Source organism: Amborella trichopoda, chromosome 3 (genome assembly GCF_054954075.1).
Source record: "Amborella trichopoda isolate Santa Cruz 75 chromosome 3, AtrichopodaSantaCruz75HAP2 v2.0, whole genome shotgun sequence".
Classification (NCBI taxonomy): Eukaryota; Viridiplantae; Streptophyta; class Magnoliopsida; order Amborellales; family Amborellaceae; genus Amborella; species Amborella trichopoda.
The window spans coordinates 2,732,746-2,753,527 of NC_142338.1; the positions used below are offsets into that span (position 1 = coordinate 2,732,746).

Here is a 20,782-nt window from a genome sequence, read left to right on the forward strand (position 1 = left end):
GATTCTTGAATGACAGGTTTGCTAAAAGAGATAAGAGAGACCCCATCAAATCAAAAAATATGGACAATGCTATGGAGTGGTTAGTTGATGATGATGAGGTCGAGGTGCATGAAGGATTGACATGGGACATGGTCATGGATGCTTCAGGGACATCAGTTGACCCTCCTAGGGCCACTAGATCTTCTAAAACAGATGACAAGGGTGGAAGAAGAGGAGGAAGAAGAGGCAGATTCAGAAGATACGGAGGAAGACGACCAATATGTCGAGGAGGGTGATGAATCCAATGAATATGATGCACATGTAGATGACCCTACGTTCTCTGATGATGAATGATGAATGTTGAATAACGATTAAACTTTGAACATTGATTGAACTATTGAAGATTCTTTTGAGTCTTCAAGTATTACTTTTCATTTTTGTTTTCTTTTTCTTGGTTGTGTGTTGTGGATAGTGGATTTGTAGTTCCACTGGTTTGGTATTTGATAACTTTGGTTTGGTAATTTGGTTAGGTAAATTTTAAGTTTTAATTGGATATGGACCGACTTATGGTTATGCTTATAGAGTATGTGCTAATGTGTAGTATACTTTGAATTATGATGTTCCCTAAATACCTAATTTTTATAGTTTATACAATATATAACTGTAGAATCCTTTTTAGATTCAACTGGGCCGCCTAGGTTCTGGGCGCCAACCTAGCCGCTGAGCGGCTTGGACCCCCCAGGCCGCCTAGGACCGGCCTAGTGCTTTTTGAAACACTGGAGTACACATAGAAAGAGTACATTTAGAGTATATAAAGTACACTTAAGGGTCTATACACATAAGAAGCAAATGATAGACATAAGAAAGCCCGGAATCCAAAATTAGACTTTCTATTATAAATAGTACAATTTATACGAAATTAAAAAGGAAATTTGTATTAAAAATATAACATACGAAAATCTTAATAATAAAATATCAATGAAAATATTTTAGGAGAAACTAAACACATAAGGGCACTACGAAATCCAAGAAAATATTTTCTACTATAAACAGAAGTTTTCAAATGAAATTAATAGAATAAATAAATCAACGAAAAAAGCAATTATTTTTATGCACTTTCATATAATATAAAACAAAATTGAGCAGACACTTTTAGAAGAGAAGAAAAGACATTTTGCATTAAAAAGCATAATGTTATTAAAATATTATTAATTACAAATAAAGGAACAGATTTTAGGGAATATATGAAGTGAGATACAATAAATGCATGACATGACACAAAGGGATGACATGACACAAAGGGCATTACGAAATCCACAATAAAAATTTATTACACAATCATAGATTTTAAATGAAAGAGAAGAAAAAAAAACAAATATATGAAAAAATTCCATCATTATAATGCACTTTGGAATAATATTAAACAATAAAAATCATCAATTAAGTAGACAATTTGGAGGAGTGGATCAAGATCCTTTGCAGTTGAGGATCGAGATCCCTTTAAGTTATAGGAACTGAGAACCCAATATGTAGGGATTGGGATCCCCTGATAGTAGGAGGCACGTATTGCTCGAGCTCCGGATAAAGGATAGCCGGATCGAGATCGCCACCTTGCCCAAGATCCCCTCAACTATGCACATGACAATTGCATGAAGTAACCCTGAAAATGTGCATAGAGATAGTCCCCCTTTCACTATAGTAAAATGTGCGTGTGACTTGCTCGTAAGGGGAGGAATTGTAATCTACATTCCGAGATTGTGGTTCTATTATTTATTGGTCACCTTTGACTAGTCACTAACGAGCCCTTGCATGAGATCATGGGCCTCATTGGTTTGGTTTGAGAAGATAGTTGAGGATCACGGTTATTGGGTCAGGTGAAGTGCCCTGACAATCACTTATCTTGACCCTTCTAGAATTTTTAGAATTTTTAAAATTATTTTCAGCAGTAAAAGCCCTTGGATCCAAACCCACATTACCATCACATTCACAAGGGTGGGGAGTGGAGCCCATGGGGCCTAAACCTCACACGTGAGGTGGCACACCCCTCCGCTTTTTCTTGTTTCTATTAAAAAATTAAAAGGTGTTTAAATTGGTTAGAAAATCTTTTGAAAACATTACATCCTTACTTTGTGGGAGTCGATTTTTGAAAATATGTTTTGTATCATTGACCAATCTTTTATTTTTGACTTCCTACAATTTATGGATCAAAGATTCAAGCGATAAGGTTCCTAGATTCCTTTCTAAATTCTGATGGTTAATTCATGGGACGGTTGGCTCAGTTTTCATCTCTCTCACCTCACAGATTTTCTAAAATCTGATTGGTCATGATGAGTCATAAATTGGATAGGTATACCTAAGGCCCTTGAGGCCTATATAAAGAGAAGAATCCTCCTCATTTTTTGGGTAAAATGTGGGGACTACAATTTTCCTAGCCTCTCTCTCTCTCTCTCTCTCTCTCTCTCTCTCTCTCTCTCTCTCTCTCGCACGCGAAGCCCCACTCTCCTATCTCTCTCCTCTCTAGTCACCAAACAGTGGCACACACCAACCTAAGTTACTGGGGTTGGCATGCCACCCAAAGATAATAGAGAGGGGAACACCCAGCCCACAGTAGAACCAAGGGAAGTGCCTTTCAAGGCATGCCCTAGAGAGGTCTAAAAGGGGTCTAGAAACCCTAACCTTATTTATGCTCTAAAACACCTACATATGAAAGGTATTGCCCAAGAGAGCTTCTCGACTCAGAGAATTCAACAGGATTAGTGTGCTCCATTGGTCAAGAAATCAAATATGGGGTATACTAAGTCCTACGGGGGTCAGCCTTGACAAATTCATGTAAGTCTTTCCAACTGTTTAGTTTTATTATCAGTCATTCTTTGCTTGTTTATTTGAATTTCCAGGATTATTATTTGTATTACCATTTATAGTCAAAGCTTGTTTTTCAATCCTCGATCAAGTCTATTTATTTGACAGTAAAAGGAAAGATCCTAGGTTGTATTTTGGGTTTTCTTTCTTGTTTACTGCAGTGTTTTGTGGCACTTGTAAGTGAAATTCAGATACAGTAATAAAAGAAAATAGAAATTTTGATTTTAGTTTTACTCCTTTGAATTCCACGTAGCCGCTAGTTTCAATTTCATGTCTTTTCATGGCTCTGTCTATTTTGATTTTCATACCTATTTTTCACTCTCATGTTATCAAACCATTCCTTTTGGTCAAAGAAGCCCTGTGCCCTCATTGACCTTGCCGTTGTCTTCTATTATTAGAATGAGCCATACATCTACGAGGTTTTGCAGCTGCTAGTAAATGTGGTCATTCTCTCTTTCTAAATTCATTTTCTCCCTAAAACTGGCTAATTTGTGGGGAGGAAAGATCTGTAAAGCCCCATACGGGGGGGTGCTTGGTCTCCGTAACATTCTTTGGAAACGTGGTTGTCCTAAGAGAGAGGACTAGTAATTAAATAATCTAGGTCTTTTCTTGTATTATTTTTGGGTTCTTCCCCCAATTCATTCTCTCTCAATCCCTCTCATTGGATCGAGGAGACCTCTATCTGTAGAAGATAGCATTTTCAGTTGGGATTTCTCCATGTTCACCCCCCATCTCTCTCTCTCTCTCTCTCTCTCTCTCTCTCTCTCATCATGTCCACAACTAAAACTCTCCAAAGCCAGCAACAAATCCCAACCCATCAACTCCTCTCTCCCTCAATTCATCATGTCCACAACTAGAACTCTCCAAAGCCAGCAACAAATCCCAACCCATCAACTCCTCTCTCCCTCAATTCATCATGTCCACAACTAGAACTTCTCTCCAAGATCCATTTGACCGCTCAAAGCCTACAAAATCACATGCAGCCGCAGAGTGAGATGCCATCAAAGCTCCTATATAACCTCAAGGAGATGGCGAACCATGAAATTTTACGGACTAGTAGCCATCGGTATTGTAGCCGTGAGAGAGAGAGAGAAAGATTAGAGAAAAAGAGAGAAGTTAGAAAGAGAAAATTGGCAAGGGTGATCTATTGATGGGTAAGAAAACTTCTCGTTTGAAAGAAACAGGGTGTGGAGGGGTTTGAATAGGGGAGGGAGAAAAAGGGCAAAAAGGTTAAAAAAAATGATCTTAAAAACATATTGACATGTTCTCCAAGTTAAAGGCGTTGAGAATTTTTATTGATTCAAACGGACAGTCCGAAACTCATGTACACCCAGGAAAAACTCATGTACACCCTGGAATTGTGTGGTGAAAATACATAGGACCATTTCCCAAATATTTTATACAAAAAACACAGGTATATCAGACGATTTCAGTCATATAACTCTGCAACCAGCCAAGTAGATTTGACTCTGAGTTATTTTGAGTTAAAATCGAATTTTTAAATAGTAATTCGATATGCACCTCACACATTACAGAAATTCAGTAGAAAAGGTAAGCAGACATCTAATTTACAGCAAATGTTCCAGGAGTAAAGTAACAGCTTTTGAATGAGCTATGTCAAACAACATGCACCGAGCAAGAAAACATAAAGCATCTCTTTACTGGTACTCTTCAAGAGAAATGAACAATAAAAAGTGCCACAGGTTACGTCAGAAAAGAATTTGAACACAACATACGAAAGATTGAATAGGACTTTGTGACTTAATGGAATGTCAAGGCAGTTAATAATGACAGAAAACACAATAAGAATAAATCAAGTTACATCATCATACGATTGCTACAGGTTACATATATTATGCATTACCGCGTTTATGAACTTCAAAGATGCTGTTGCATATCCAAAGCCATCCTTGAAGAGAGCATCCAATCCTGACAAAGATGCTAGAGCAGAAGGAACTATCCTGTTGAACAGTTCAATGAAAAGTAGTAAGCTAACCTATTTAAAAAAATTTCCCTGTCCAATTATATAACAAATTTCACTCTATTACTGTCTCATGCTTCCTCTTCGGCATCTTAATTCAAGAGAACCATGATTGAAGCATGAGATTAGAATATTACAAAAGAGAAAGAACAAAGAACACAGCCTGTATATGGCATATAATGCACAGCAAGGATATCTAGCATCTGTTCTCAAGTATTTACGATGGAGATTTAATGAAGTCCCAGAGGATGCACATTCCCCTAGGTAAAATTATCCACCATACACTGATATGAAAGGACAATGAGTGCCCAAGTTACCCCAGATCATACACAAGCTACATATGTCATTATCATCATCAAAGCCTTATCCCAACTATTTAGGGTTGGCTATACGAATCTTGTTCTGCCATTCTATTCTATCATGGGTTATAACCTTAGTAGGACCATAAGTTCCCATATTTTGTATCACTTCTATCCATGTCCTTTTGGGCCTTCCTGTTGCCCTTTTAGAGCTTTCCACTTGAACCAAGACAGTGCACCTAACCAGTGTTGTATTAGGTCTACTCTACACATTATCAGCGCACCCAAGTCTACTTTCCCTCATCTTACAGTCTATCGAAGCAACACATTAGTTCAATCGAATATATTCATTGCAAAATTCTATCGTTTCTTGTCTTGCCACTCATCCATCTCAACATCCTCATCTCAGCTGCAATCTTCCTATATATATTCTTTATTGACCACCCAACATTCCATCCCATAAAGCAAAGCTGGTCTCACAGCTGTTTAAAAGAACTTCCCCTTCAACTTCATTGGCATGCACCAATCACATAAAACTCTGGAAGCACATCTCCACTTCGCCCACCCAACTCTAATTTTATGTGCGACATCTTCCTCAATTCCTCCAGTTTCCTAGATTATCGACCCAAAATATCAAAAATACTCTCTTTTAGGTATTTCTTGGCCATCAGTCTTAACTCTTAACCACTTCTCCATTTCCTATTATTACTGAGCTTGCATTCCATAGATTTCGTCTTAGCCCGGCTAATTTTCAAACTTTTAGATTCTAGAGAATCCCTCCAAAATTCTAACTTTGCATTGACGTTGCTTCTAGTCTCATCGATCAAACTATATCATTCAAGAACAACATACACCATGGTACCTCATCTTGTAAGTGCCTACTTAACTCGCCCTAACTAAAACAAAGAGATATAGGCTCAACATTGCTGATGTAGACCTATTGTCCCTCCACTATTTTTTTCCGTACACTAGTTAGCGATCCGTTGCACAAATCATTCAAAAATGTTAATATAGCATCTGGAAACTCCTTTCTTATCCAACACCTACTAAATTACATATTTGTGTACCCTATCGCAAGCTTTCTCTAAATCAATAAAGACCATGTAGAGGTCATTTTCCCTCTCCCTGAACTTCTCAATCAGTTGCCTAAATTGTTGTACTCCCTTGCATAAAATCGAATTGATTTTTCAATACACAAGTTTAATGCCTTAATTGTTGCTCAATCACTCTCCCCCGCTAACTTCCTAATGTAGCTCATAAGTTTGACCCCTCCATAGTTTACACAATTTTGTATGCCTCTTTTGTTCTTAAAAATAGGAACCACAATACCTTTCTTCCATTCGTCTAGCATTTTCTTTGTTCTCAAAGCCTTGTTGAATAGCATGGTTGCCATCATATACCAATCTCCCCCATGCACATCCAAACCTCTGTCAGGATACCATCTGGTCCTCAAGCCTTTCATATCTTCATCCTCCTCAAAGTTCCTATCACTTCCGATATTCTAGTCTTGCGAAAGTATTTATGACCTCCACCCTCATTTATGTCAAAGCTAGCTCCTAAAGGTGTGTTCCCCTAGTATTCATCATTTAACAATTTTTGAAATTAATCTCTCCACCTTTCGTTGACCTCGTCATCCTTCACAAGATCCAATCCCCACTCTTAATGCATTTAATATGGTATAAATTCCAACACTTCCTCTCTCTCAGTTTTATTAGCTTGAAGATGTCTTTTTCACCTTCTCTTGTTCTCAGTTTATTGTATATATTATTATATGCCTTAAATTTAGCCTTACTTACTATTGTATTATCATTTTTATTAATAATTTTATTTCTTCTAAGTTTGATCATTTCTATTACATTGCCAAGTTTTATAACATGATCATTTTTAGCTAATGGCCTTCTGAACCTCATCACTCCACCACTGAGTTTCACACAAGCTACATATGTATACGTTCCTTGCATGAAAAGATTCTGTAAAGACAACAAAAGGAGGGTAGATTGTAATTATTGATTACCAAAAGAAGAGCAGCAACTACAATTATGGTACAAAATAGTGAAATGCCACTAAACCATCCATTTTTTAGCACAAGGATGAGCTTAAAACCAAAGTTTAATTTGAAGTAGAAGAGATGAATCATAAACTCTCATCACTGGAGTAGAAACACCTCAAACCGAATAGTACAAAATATGCATGCAAAAGCTCCAAGCTTTGGCACACAAATTATGTTACTTAGATATTGTACTCATGTCGGACAGATGTCGAACACATATCAACACACGTACCACTATAGATTCTTGCAAAATTTACTGTAAAATCTTATCTTATTTTTGAAATTTAAAAATAATTCCATATATTTCATACTTTACACTCACATCCCACTTTTTTTGAGAAAAATGTGTATTTCAATTTTCGCTCTTTTTCTACACATTGGATTAAGCTCAAATTTGGCAAGTTCATACTTCTCACCATCACTGACCTATAAAAAATAAAAATAAAAATTTAAAATAATAAACTACTAAAATACCCCTGAATATTGTAGGGGTATTTTTTTTGGCATTTATTATTTTAATTACTTGTTAATATTTTTATGGCGGATAGTTCCAGATCTGGTCCAAGACAGACTATTCTAGGGATTTATACAGTAGGAGTACGCCATGCTAATGTGCCTTGGAAGATCCACATCTCCGGGTCAGGTCTGTGATGGCGAGAAGTATGGACATACCAACTTTGAGCTTAATCCGATGAATGATAAAAGAGATAAAATTAAAATACACTTTATGCTCACAAAAAGTGGAACTTTGAGTGTAAAACATCAAATATATGAGACTATTTTTAAATTTCAAAAATAAAACAGGACTTTTTGCAAACCCTCCTAAATTTTTTAGATTTCTTCTTCTTTTTCTCTAACCATCGACTAAATCATTTTATAAATCATATTCTTTTTTGCTTTCAGGATTTTTTGCATACCTCCTAGATTCTTTAGATTTCTTCTTCTTTTTCACTAACCATCGACTAAATCATTTTATAAACTTCATATTCTTTTTTGTTTTGAGAAGACATAGACGAATTTGAAGAATATGCATGGATTCAGCCCATAAAGGCATAACTACTTTTTTCTTTTTCTTTTTTTTGACAAGTCATGATAAAATGATGTATTGGCAGATTATATTGGATTTCTTCTGTCCCTTTATAATATACCAATGTTGTTAAATCCTATTTTTCATCGTATGAGGAATGACACCCCCTACCTAACGCAGCTAGAGCTTTTTTATTTTATTTTTTTTTGAAAAGATATTTTTTGTTCTCTTGAAAGAGATACTTTTAGGGCTAATTTAAAGGGAACCATGCATAAATTTGAAGCGTAAGTAAGAGTTTCCACTTCTATTAGGGTTCTTTCAAATTTTAAATTTTTTGTGTTTTTTAAGGAGTCTAAAATTGGTTTATTTGAGGTCTTTTTATTATTATTCTGTATCTTAGGGTATTTATGTCTCTTTTCTTGTAGAGAATTAAGGGGTAAAGTTCAATTGAAAGATGAAGGGCTATGATTAAAAAATGATTAGGGTTTCCCATGGAGGAAGTGGGGGTATAGGGTTTCTTCTATAAATATGCAAGTGTTGGACAAGATAGATGGAGATGAATTGATTTGTGGGTCTTGTGAAAGGATAGAGTCCCTTGAGATCCAACAATAAGTTATATTCTATTACCATTTTCAACTTTTATTTATCTCTCCCTCTTCCCTATATCAATCGGCATTAGACCAGCACAAGATCCAACCATCATAATGCCTGCCAAAGCTTTTGCAATCGAGGGTATAGTGCCACAAATGAATCAGCAAATTAAAGAGAGCATAAATCAAGCCATAGAAGATTTTCCAATTCAGATCAGTGGAAGTTCAGGGGGAAGTGGCAACATCCGAGGAGAAATCAGTAAAACAAATCAACGGTTGCAACAACTAGAAAGTGATGACCGCCGAGAAAAGGGTGCTGGCAATCTAGTAGATCCTACACCAAATCTCAACTAAGGGATGAAGCAAGCTTCATGGCCAACTCCGAGAACTTATCTTGTTTATAATGAGTAAATTTTGAGGGAAGGAACACCTTTGGAGCATCCCCCAAGACTCTGGAATCAAAGTTCACCATCATCATCATCATCGAAGCCGTATCCCAACTATTTGGGGTCGGCTATATAAATCTTTTTTTTTAAGCGATTAATTGTTGCATTATGTAAAAGAAAAAGATTACAGTAGTCCATCTAGAGGCCCCACAGGCCAGGCCACTCGGCAAAAAATAGGCTTCCCCCAAAAAGAGTAGCCCTATACAAAAATTGAGTGATTATAGAGGATTTACAAAAAAAAAGAAACTATGGATCCAAAGAGTCCAAAAGCCCTTGAAAGATAGGACCGAAGCAGTGTTTCAAGTAGCGGACCGCCCGGAGCCTAAGTGATTCTGGGGGCCTGGGCGCATCGCCCAAGCCTAGGCGCCCAAAACAAGCGTCATACCCTAGGCGCCCAAGAAACCGCCTAGGCGGCCGCCCAACGCCCAAACTTGGGCGGCCACCCAAGGGCAGGGGCAAGGGCATTTTTTGTTTTTTATTTTATATTAAGGGCCCAAAAATGTGGGTTTTAGGTTCAAACCTAAAACTCATTACAGCCCATTTTAGAGAAAGAATGCCCCCAAAAAACTAGTTTTTGGTGAATTCTTTAAGATTGAATGGTTTCTCAAAGTTATGAGTAATTGATCAAAACATCAGTCATTGATATTAGATTTAATTTTTACTTTTTTATAAATCTATTTGGGGGGTTTTTTAGAAGATTTTGAATCCTTAGAAGCATCTTTAAGGTGGAAGTTTGGAGATTGAGCAATCAAAGTAAATGATTTTTTTTATTGCTTGTATAAGTTGTATTATTTTGAGATGTCTTCTTCGGGATCCAATAGGAGTGGCGATCCCGATGGGAAATGTGGCTACAACCCAGTTCCTAATGATAAAAATTGCATAAGATGCAAGTTTTATGAGAGGGATACAAAAAGGGGCATAAACCAGTTCAAGAAACATCTTGTCGGTATCAGGCGGATGTTACCCCATGTAAAAAGGCTCATGATGTTGTTAAAGAGGAAATAACCAATTTTTTTAGTATGATAAAAATGAAAAAAGATGAGAGATTTGCCTCCATAGCAGAAATTAGGTATGGGGTTCGGGTCAATTATGATGATGATGATAGTGATGAGGATGGGATTGGAGAGGAATGTCAAGAGGCAGAACAAAATCCATTATTCGGAGAAAGGGAAAGAGAGTTGTAATTGCTTCTGGTTCTAGGAGCAAGAAGCCTTGGGTTAGAGGCCCTATGGATAGTTTTTTGCCTCGGCCTGACTCTGAGGTTGTAAGAGAGAAAACAAAGAAGCAAACCACTATTGAAAATAGAATGAAGAAGGAAGAGAGAGGTATAGGTGCTTATTATGTTGCTACATGGTTTTATGAGGCGAGCATTTCTTTCAATACCGCTCGCTTAAGAAGCTTCTATGCCGCGATAGAGGCACTTAGCCAATTTGGGCCTGGGATGAAACCCCCAACGCCATATGCGCTATTAGAGCCTCTTTTGAAAAAAGCGGTGAGTGTCACGAAGGAAGCTGTAGCAGTTAAAAAGGATGCATGGGCTTAGTATGGGGTTTCTATTATGACTGATGCTTGGAGTGATAGGAAGAGAAGAAGTCAGATGAATTTGCTTGTGAATTGTCCTTTTGGGACTGTTTTTTTTAAGTCTATTGTTGCCTTTGATCATATCCATGATGCCCATTACATATTCCAAGTTATAGATAAGAGAATCAAGGAGGTTGGGAAGCATCTTGTTGTACAAGTTTTCTCAGACAATGCTGCTCCTAATGTTGTTGCAGCTAAATTGTGCGCATAGCTTATCCTAGAATCTTTTGGACACCATGTGCAGCACATTATATAGACCTCATGCTTGAGGATCTTGGCGGTCTAACCGAGATATCAGGTGCAATGAAGAAGGCAAAGTCAATTACAAATTTCATTTATACCCACCATCTCACCCTCAACAATGATGCATAGATTTACAAAGAAGAAAGAGATTGTGAGGCCACGAGATTTGCGACCTGGTACTTATGCTTAGATAGCATACATTCGAGGAGAATGCAGTTGAGGAAGATGTTTACCTCGGATGACTAAAGAGCATGCAAGTGGTCTAAGGATCAGGTCGGGAAGAAGGTGAGAGATATTATCTTTTCTAGGGCTTTTGGCGAGGGGGTGAAGGGCGCTCTTAAGGTATTTTTTCCTCTTGTTAAAGTCCTTCGCATGGTTGACAGTGACAAGGCTTTTATGGGCTACATATATGAGGCTATGGAGAAATGCAAAAGAGAAATAGCCCAAAATTTTTGATGATGATGAGAACAACTACAAGCCTGTTTTGGAGATTATTGATGAGAAGTGGGATAGGCAGCTACATCGGCCATTGCATGCAGCTGGTTATTATTTGGACCCTGCTTTTTTTTTATGTTGACAAGGATATACACACAAATGACACAATTATGACTGGATTTAATTAAGTGTGTAGATGTGCTAGTCCCTGATCCTGATATCCAGGATATTATATGCACAGATGAGCTGATAAATTACAAGTGCTCATTAAAGTCTTCTAGGAGTCCAATGGCGATGAGGCAAATTACCAAAATTGATCCAGGCAGTAATAATACTCTTAAATTCATCAAGTTCAAGGAATCTAGTTTCATTCTTATAATTTTATTATTTATTTATGATTTTATTCTATATCTTTGCAGTCAATTGGTGGAGCCAACATGGGTGTAGTTCTCCAAATTTACAAAAGTTGGCTATTCAGATCTTAAACCTAACCACTTCCTCATCCGGTTGTGAGCGTAATTGGAGTACTTTTGAAGAGGTAATGTCGTAAGCGTAATTTGTATAATTGTATTAATAATACATGAACCATATATTTTAATTACTTTCATTTGATTTTCTTAGATTCATACAAAGAAAAGGAACATGCTTGAATCAAAGAGCCTCAATGACCTAGTCTATGTCAAGTACAATCGATTCTTAAAGGACGGGTTTGCCAAGAGAGATCCCATCAGATCAAAAAATATGGAAAATTCTATGGAGTGGTTAGTTAATGATGATAAGGTCGAGGGCATAAAGGATTGACTAGGACATGGTCATGGATGCTTCAAGGACATCAGCTGACCCTCCTAGGACCACTAGATCTTCTGCACAGAGGACGAAGGTGGAGGAAGAGGAGGAAGAAGAAGCAAATTCAAAAGAGACGGAGGAGGACGACCAATATGTCGAGGATGGTGACGACTCCGATGAATATGATGCAAATGCAGTTGACCCTACTTTCTCTGATGATGAATGATGAATGTTGAATAATGATTAAAAACATTGATTGAACTATTGAAGATTCTTTTGAGTCTTCAAGTATTACTTTTATTTTTGTTTTCTTCCTCTTGTTTGTGTATTGTGGATAGTGGATTTGTAGTTCCACTGGTATGGTATATGGGAACTTTGGTTTGATAATTTGGTTGGTAAATTTTAAGTTTTAATTGGGTATGGACCGACTTATGGTTATGCTTATGGAGTGTATGCTAATGTGTAGTCTACTTTGAAATCTGATGTGCCCTAAATACCTAATTCTTATATTTTATACAATATATAACTGTAGAATCGTTTTTGGATTCAACTGGGCCGCCCAGGTTCCGGGTCCCCGCCTAGGCACTGGGCGGCCTGGACCCCCCAGGCCTCCTAGGACCCACCTGACTCTTTTTGAAACACTGAACCGAAGTACAAAGGTGTGCCAAAAAAACCCCAAGCTCTTATGAACCTACAAAGAAGACTCCAAAGAGAATCCAACAAAATTGCCTGTGGCATGTGCGACTACTCCATTTTTAGCTAGTTGGTCTGCCAGGGCATTTGATATCCTCTGGGTATGCCTCCATAAGACAGTTGTATGCCTGCAAATGTGCATAATGTCGTCATAAATCGAAGCAAGGTACCAAGGGGGAGGAGCATCTCCAGCAGCCCAAGTGATAATGTTTTGGGTGTCTCCTTCAACAATCAGTGGTTGTCCCCATGCGCGGTTGAACATTTTGAGTCCTGAGAGGAGAGCTGTAGACTCAGCAAGTTGGGAGTCGGCATGGCCAATAAACTTGGAAAAAGAGGCCAGGATGTTGCCATGGTGGTCTCTGAAGACCCCAACCACTCCTACTAGTCCTGGGTTTCATAGAGAACACCCATCAAAGTTGAGTTTTGTGAGGCCTGCCTGAGGAGGGGACCAGTTGTTAGCTTATGAGACCTTATGGGAGTGGAAATGGAGGACGTCTTCCAAATTTTGTAGGAAAGTCAAAGTCGTTATGCCTTTGAATTCCTTGTGGTTAGAAGCCCAGAAAATGACCTAAGAGGTAATTTTGTGGAATAGTGTCGAAGCATCACACTTGACTCCTCGGAAGATCCTTGAGTTTCTTTCGGTCCAGATGACCCAGATCGTTGCCACTATGGAGACCTTCCATAAAAGTCTGCCTGCCTTTGGCCATGAAGAGTCCATCGAGAATTTATGGAGGGCCGGTAGGGAAGCAGGTGTTACCCAGGTTAGGCCGACAAGACAAAGACACTGACTCCACCGGTTGAGGGCAAGATTGCAATGGATAAAAAGGTAACGGTTGCTCTCTTCTTCACAGAGACACATAACACAACTATTGGGAATGGGAATTCCCCTCCGTTGGAGTTGGTCAACTATGAGAGCTTTTTCAAAGCACGCCATCCAATTGAAGGCTTGCACTTTTGGTGGGGCTATTGAAGATCACACTTTTTGTAACCATATTATGTCGGCTACATAGATCTTGTTCTACCATTCTGCTCTATCAATGGCCATATCCTCAGTAAGACCATAAGTCCCTCAATATTTTTCTCGCTACTTCCATCCATGTCCTTTTGGGCCTTTCTCTTGCCCTTTTAGAGCATTTTACTTGAACCAAGTCGAACCTCCTATCCGGTAATATATTAGGTCTATACTATACATGGCCAACCCACCTAAGTTTATTTTCCCTCATCGTATCACCTATTGAAGCCATACCTAAGTTTATTTTCCCTCAAATATATTCATTCTGAATTCTATCCTTTATTGGCTTGACACTAATCCATCTCAACATCCTTATCTCAACTACACTAATCCTATAGGTATGTTGTTTTTTGACCACCCAACATTTTATCTTATAAAGCAAAGTTGGTCTCATGGCTGTCTTGTAGAACTTCCCCTTCAACTTCATTGGTATGCGGCGATCACATAAAATTAGGGATGCACATCTCCACTTCGCCCACCAACTCTAATTCTATATTTGACATCTTCCTCAATTTCTCTATTTTCCTAGATTATCGATACAAGATATCAAAAATATTATCTTTTAGATATTTATTGGCCATCAATCTTAACTACTTCATCGTTTCTACTCCTATTATTACTAAATTTGCATTACATATATTCCGTCTTAGTCCGGCTAATTTTAAAACCTTTGGATTCTAGAGCATTCCTCCAAAGTTCTAACTTCGCTTTGATGCCACTTTTAGTCTCATCGATCAAAACTATATCATCTGCAACCTCAGTATCAAAGTTAATCTCCCCAATTTCATGGATAAGCTCCACATTGAAGGTCATATTGATTAATTGAGTTCAATACAAAATTTCTTCGAATGGAGTGAATTGCCAAAGGAGCCTAAGGTTAAACTTGTTGCAACAAAGCTCCATATGTATGTCATGAGCTAGAGGAACAAGTTCAACAACCTCGACTGCACTAAAAATTTCTGATTGGGAAACAGTGAAAAATAAGTTGAATGAAAATTTCCATGTGATGAGCAAATATTCTTTCAATACCTCCACAATCTCTAATATAATTATTAGGGGATCATTCAAGGGAAAATTATAGACTTGTGGCAGAAACAACCTCCAAGAATCTGAAGGACAAAAGGCTGCCCAAAATGTTAATGGGTTTTAACCAGTTATTGGGAATGAAGCTTTTCTACTTTGAACATGGACCTTAAGCAAGGCATTCCAAATTACTCTACAAGAGGAGAACAAATTACAATAGAGCATTGACCAAGTGATTCCTTACGCAAAAGGAGGTTTCCTACCACCTAAAATTCAAAGAAGAAAAGAAGGAACGGATCAAGTGGGTACCTATAAGGTCATTTGTTATAGGTTTAATGAAACATGACACATGCTTTTGAATGCCCAATGAGGAGGATGGAAATACACTTGCCTAAAGAAACCAATTGAATCAACGAAGAAGATTTGCATTCAAAGGGACACTTGTATGGTGATGAAAAAAGATAGTCATTGATCCAACCTTTAAGTTTTAGGGTATTTTTTGTCTTTTTTGTTGTATATAAGGCAAGTGTAAAGTTGGAAATTCAATTTGAAAGATGAAGGGCAAGGATTTAATAGTGATTAGGGTTTCTTATAGAGAAAATTACGGTTTTTTCCTATTTACAGGTGTTGGACAAGATAGATGGAGAAAAATAATTGATTTGTGGATCTTGTGATAACATCATTTTGGGGTGGTCTCCCCTAGAGATCAAAATGGTATCTTCTCGCACCTGTTCTTTTATTTTTATTTTCTTTCTCCAACTTCCCTACATCAGTACCAGTTTCTACCACTAACACACATGTTTCCATGCAACATAGACCCAATGTCAAAAAATTCCGAAAACATGAAAGCAAAGTATAAAGAGTTTCCAGCCTTAAACTTTACCTTATTTTTTTCAATCAATGATTTCCCCTAAGTTAATTGATATTATCAAATTTCATTAATTTACAGCCCCTTACAATGTTTCTTGCATACTTATTGCCCCCATTTAGCATATTATCCCAAAGGCACGTTTCCAAGCAATTGACAAATAGCTTGGCATCTTCTATATACCATTAGAAGAAAAGTCTAACAACCTTTCTAGCTTTTCAAATTTGTCATCCAACATCAATATCCTCCAAGATATCCATCTCACTTTCTACAACCATTAGAAACACTGACTGATAACTACTTTCATCACGAACCAATTGAAAACACCGACATCACTAGTATATATTCAAATCCCCTAATATGTCTCTGCCACAGCCTTTCAGCAGGGTTCCTGACCACTCACAGGCTCCATCCCCTTCAAGAGCCACAAAATGGATAGTTGAGAAATGATCAATACGGTAATAGTCCTCCCCACTTTGTAAAAGGATCCATCATATTTGGATTCAAGCTTAGTAATGACATTGTAAAAAATAAGTAAGTACTATACACGAGGAAACTCATTTGAGTCAAATTACTAAATTATGCTAAGAAACAAATTCCATAAATTTCATGCAAAAGAATCAACACAGCCAATTATTACCCAAAGACCATGCCTTACTTTTAAAACCAAGCAATTTAATTAAGGGAAAGATTTCTATGTTCCCCCTATAACATAGAGGTTCTATCCTCCCCCTTATCTAACCGTCCATTTTTTAATGGAGGGCTAAGATCGGCCCAATCACAATGTCACGTCTCTACACTGTTTTATTTTTAATATTTTTTTTATAAACTGTTTTGACACCAAATTTTGGATGTCCATTCCTCTATTAAACTCGCACTAAAGAAAAATATAAAAAAAATATTTTCAATAAAATAAAATGACCAAAATAACCCTAAAAGTTTTAAGGGGTATTTTGGTCATTATTTTTTATCGAAAAATTATTGTTAATATTTTTTATGGGTGTGCCCCAATGAGAAGATGGCACGTACCAAATTTCATATTCAGAAAATTTGTATTAAAAAAACTAAAAATAAAATACTTTGAGACGTCGGATCTAAGATCAAACGGTGAGTGGCTCTCTTGATAAAAAATGGACGGCTGGATGGTAGGGGGAGGATAGAACTTCTATGTTGTAGGGGGAACATAGAAAGCTTTCCCTTTAATTAAATGAGTTAGTGCATCCATTGGTTTCACACTAGTACATCTGCCTTGATAATGCATTGTGAGAAAGCCCATTATCTCAAGCCAAAAAATTGCTTACTCAAACAAATATCTTGTAGCAAACAAAAGCGGGGTGCCACTTCCCCACCACAGAAACTTCCATTGACCTTCCACATAGGGTGACCTGGATCAAGGAAATAAAATCCAATTCAACATTTGAACACAAGTAAATTTAAAACAATGCCCCTCTAAAACATAGATTTGTTACCTCAATCACAATAATCCTTAATATAATGCAATTTGTAAAAAATGTAACACGCAAGTTTATGTTATGCATAATACTGAGTAACTCACGAAGTAGGACGAGGTGTGGGGTTAAGCCTCTCGAGACTTGTGATTCTTTCAGTCACATCAATTTTTTGCTCATTGGTTATGCTCCCAGTAACTAAAGCTTCATAGCCTCCAGAATCCTGAAGCTGAGACAAGTGAACAAGGAAGCAGCTACCATTAGGAGCCATCTATGGAATCACTGACAAGAGAATAAATCAGAAAGTATCAACAATGAGGGAAATAAGGTCGTGCATATACAATAGTATTAGTTTTAATTGGCCAAGGGATGTAAATCTAGAGTTTGTCACAACTTTCATATCAACATGCCGAAATACCCTTCATTTCGGTAAGCATGACATGCTTTTGCTAAAATATTGCGCTGATGTACCTCAAGTGTTGGCCAGTATCATAGGCTTTTATTAGGCTAGAAATTCAATGAAAGTTCACCTGAATCGGGGAAGTTCTTGTCCCAAGTTCATTCAAACTGTTACTAAATGTATGCAAATTATAGAAATTGGAAAAAAAGGGGAGTCAAGCCTATGAATCTTGGATTTAATTTGAAGTGCACAAAGTTCAAACAATAAAAACACAAAATTTTCCAGAATCAACCTATTCAGCTGGGCCAAACCAACCTTCTTTATCTAACCAGATAGTACAGAAAAATTTTAACCACTTTTGCACGATGTTCTTAAACTCCTTGGGCCTCAGACTCGGGCCTAGCCCAAGCCAAGTAACTCGGCCAAGTAATGTACAGGGCCCACAAAGTCCCTAAAAGGCTAAAAAGAAAATTCAAATTTTGTTAAAAAATAAAATAAAATTTTAAGAGTGAAACAAAAGCAAAAAAAAATATAAAAAGTCCAAATAAGCTGAAAAAAAATAAAAAATAAAAAATGGATTTAGAAAAATATTTAAGGACAGACATTTGAGAAAAATCCAAAAGAAAAACAGAGGAAAACACAACAAGTGAATGACAAGAAAAACTCACAAATCATTGTTAAAAACATCCAAGTTAGATATATAAGTTTTATACATTGATCCCACAAATTTATACAATTTCTATGTCTTCCTTCTTATTTTTTCTAATAGGCACGAGCTCTACCCGGGTACTCGGTTCAGCAAGGGGCAGAGTCCGAGTGGACTCAGCCAAGTAGTTAAACACTGCATTCGCAAAATTCCTGGGCAAAATTCAGCAAAATTATGGCTGAAAGTTGACCTAACAGTACTATAGTAGGGCAATGAAACAGAAACGAAAGGGGAAAGGTGTGCAAAACCAAGCAATATTCTGAACTCAAAGTCCCCAAATTCAGGAAAAAAATTCTCCTAAAACTCTTGGAGAATCAAATCAATCCTCGTGGCTCATTCCGTGTCAATTTCAGGACAAATGTGATACCAAAATAGAGATTTTCAAACTTTGATTCCAGACACACGAGAAAGCCCACTAGTTTAGCCAAGCAAAATGACATTCATATCAGAGACTAATCAAAAAGAAATCGATGAAAAATCAGGAAATTTCCCCCAATTATTTCCTCACATTCAAGAACAGGGACATAACCAGCACAAATGTCATAGAATCACGGCTAAACCAAGCATAAAAACAAAATCATGGATACTATAAGCAAATTCCGCCCACTTCGGCACAAACTCTCAGGGAAAGAAAGAACAACTAAGCGTCATCCCAAAACTTACAGCAAGCATCAACGATTCTTTAGCAGCAAGTCTCTCCATTTCCTGTGCATGAAAGGCAGGAGCTCCAACAGCTGGCTCTGCAACTGCTCTAATTTTCACACCTATCCTCTTAGAACGGGTAGAAACCCTAAAACGGCAGATAGGGCCATTGCCTGGCTTCAAAGAGTTACAAACTCCAGTAAAAGAAGGGATTATATGGATAATCGCAGCCATGGCGGAAAGCAAAAACCAAGAATAGGAACAAATTTTAGAAAGGTTTTCGTCTCGCCATTACTTAAAGCCTGTGAACACCGTAAAATTCTAGCGTTTCAAGGTGAATGACAAACGACTGGTCCGTGCATTTTTTTGAGAGAAAAAGCCTGCAAAATTCCTTGGTACTTTGATTGGGGGTTAGTTTTTGCGCTCGTTAATTTAGTAAGTTCACCATCCCGTACAATAATATAGTGAAGTTTGGAAAACAAGCTGTACGTGATGGGTGTGTTACTAAAAATAAATTTTAAAAATTACTGAACTTGATAAAGGGATTGAACACATTAGATTGTCAAATTGAATGGCGTTAGATTAATCACGAAATCCGAAAAACACCTATAAGACAAATTTCAATTATATTTCGCGCTCTTTCGAGAGGGCGAGGAGAGACAATAACGGAAATGCCCATAAGGAGTGCAGGACACGTGCATGCTGATGGTGTGATTCCTTTTTATCGAGTGCAAAATCGGGGCTGCTTGTTGCTGCTCAACAGACTCACATAATCGAATGTGAAAGGAACCGGTTTCTATGCCGTCAAGCCCGCATACTTACGAATGTGGGCTTATTAATAAATCTATTTTTTATATGGATTTTTGGATTTAATGTTCAATAACATATAATTTCTAACATGGAGATCATCAATATGAATAAATTTAAAATAATAATTCTAATAAAAAAACATTTGGGCCGTTAACTTCCATTGTTTTTCAATGGAACACCTACTTGCATCCATCTTTAAGATGGATGCTTCACACTTTTCGGACCGCACAATGTGGTCTAGCCTCCATGAGTCAATTTTCTGAGCGTAAAATGTGACAGATCATGAGTCAGGGTTTAAAAAGAGGAAAAATTTTTCATGCGGGCTGGACCGCATTTCTACAGTATGCGGTCCAGAGGTATAAAGTAGGTGGTCCATCTAAAAACAAGCTTAACTAACGGTCCAAATGTTTCCTTAATATAATTATTATTTTTAATTTTCAAATAAATACTCTAAAAATTATGATTAAATTGTATTTACAAAATGATAATATATCCTTATACTCTCTTTTTTTAAGTTTCATTCGATCCAAAGTTTCAAAACATATCTTGTGGTATAGAGTTCTTGTCTTTTAACCTCTAAATCAACTTTATCTATCTTTTTAACCCAAGCAAAAATTCAAAATACATCATTTTTTATATTCCTAACTAAATCCCCTTTTTTTCTCTTCTCGTATTTATCCCCAAATCTCTCTAAAAAAATGATGTCTTTTGAAATTTTGTTTGAACTAAAAAATAGATAAAATTGGCCCAAGGGGTTAAAAGATATAATACGACATTTTTATGACCCAAAACATATTTTGAAACCTTGGCCTTGGGTATGTTGAGAAATTAAACCTAAAAAAAAAGTGTATGTCTCGATGAGTGAATTGCATAAGAATCATTGATTTAATAGCATAGTTATCGA

General features: G+C 37.1%; 1 protein-coding gene across 4 annotated transcripts in view; it reads right to left on the reverse strand.

The window, feature by feature from the left end:
• The window catches only part of LOC105421080 (putative plastid-lipid-associated protein 13, chloroplastic), a 32,269-nt gene extending 12,858 nt beyond the window's left edge, over positions 1-19,411 (reverse strand). For all 4 annotated transcript variants that reach the window (XR_966862.3, XR_016052705.1, XM_088862848.1 and 1 more), the window contains exons 1-4: positions 19,090-19,411; positions 17,428-17,549; positions 17,174-17,257; positions 4,703-4,799 (exon numbers count right to left, since the gene is read on the reverse strand). Coding sequence is in view for 2 of the 4 variants with exons in the window: in XM_088862848.1 (XP_088718974.1) it covers positions 4,703-4,799; positions 17,174-17,257; positions 17,428-17,549; positions 19,090-19,302 (516 nt within the window). In the remaining 2 variants the exon portion in view is untranslated. The remainder of the gene's footprint in view (positions 1-4,702; positions 4,800-17,173; positions 17,258-17,427; positions 17,550-19,089) is intronic.
• Between the last annotated feature and the right edge of the window lie 1,371 nt (positions 19,412-20,782).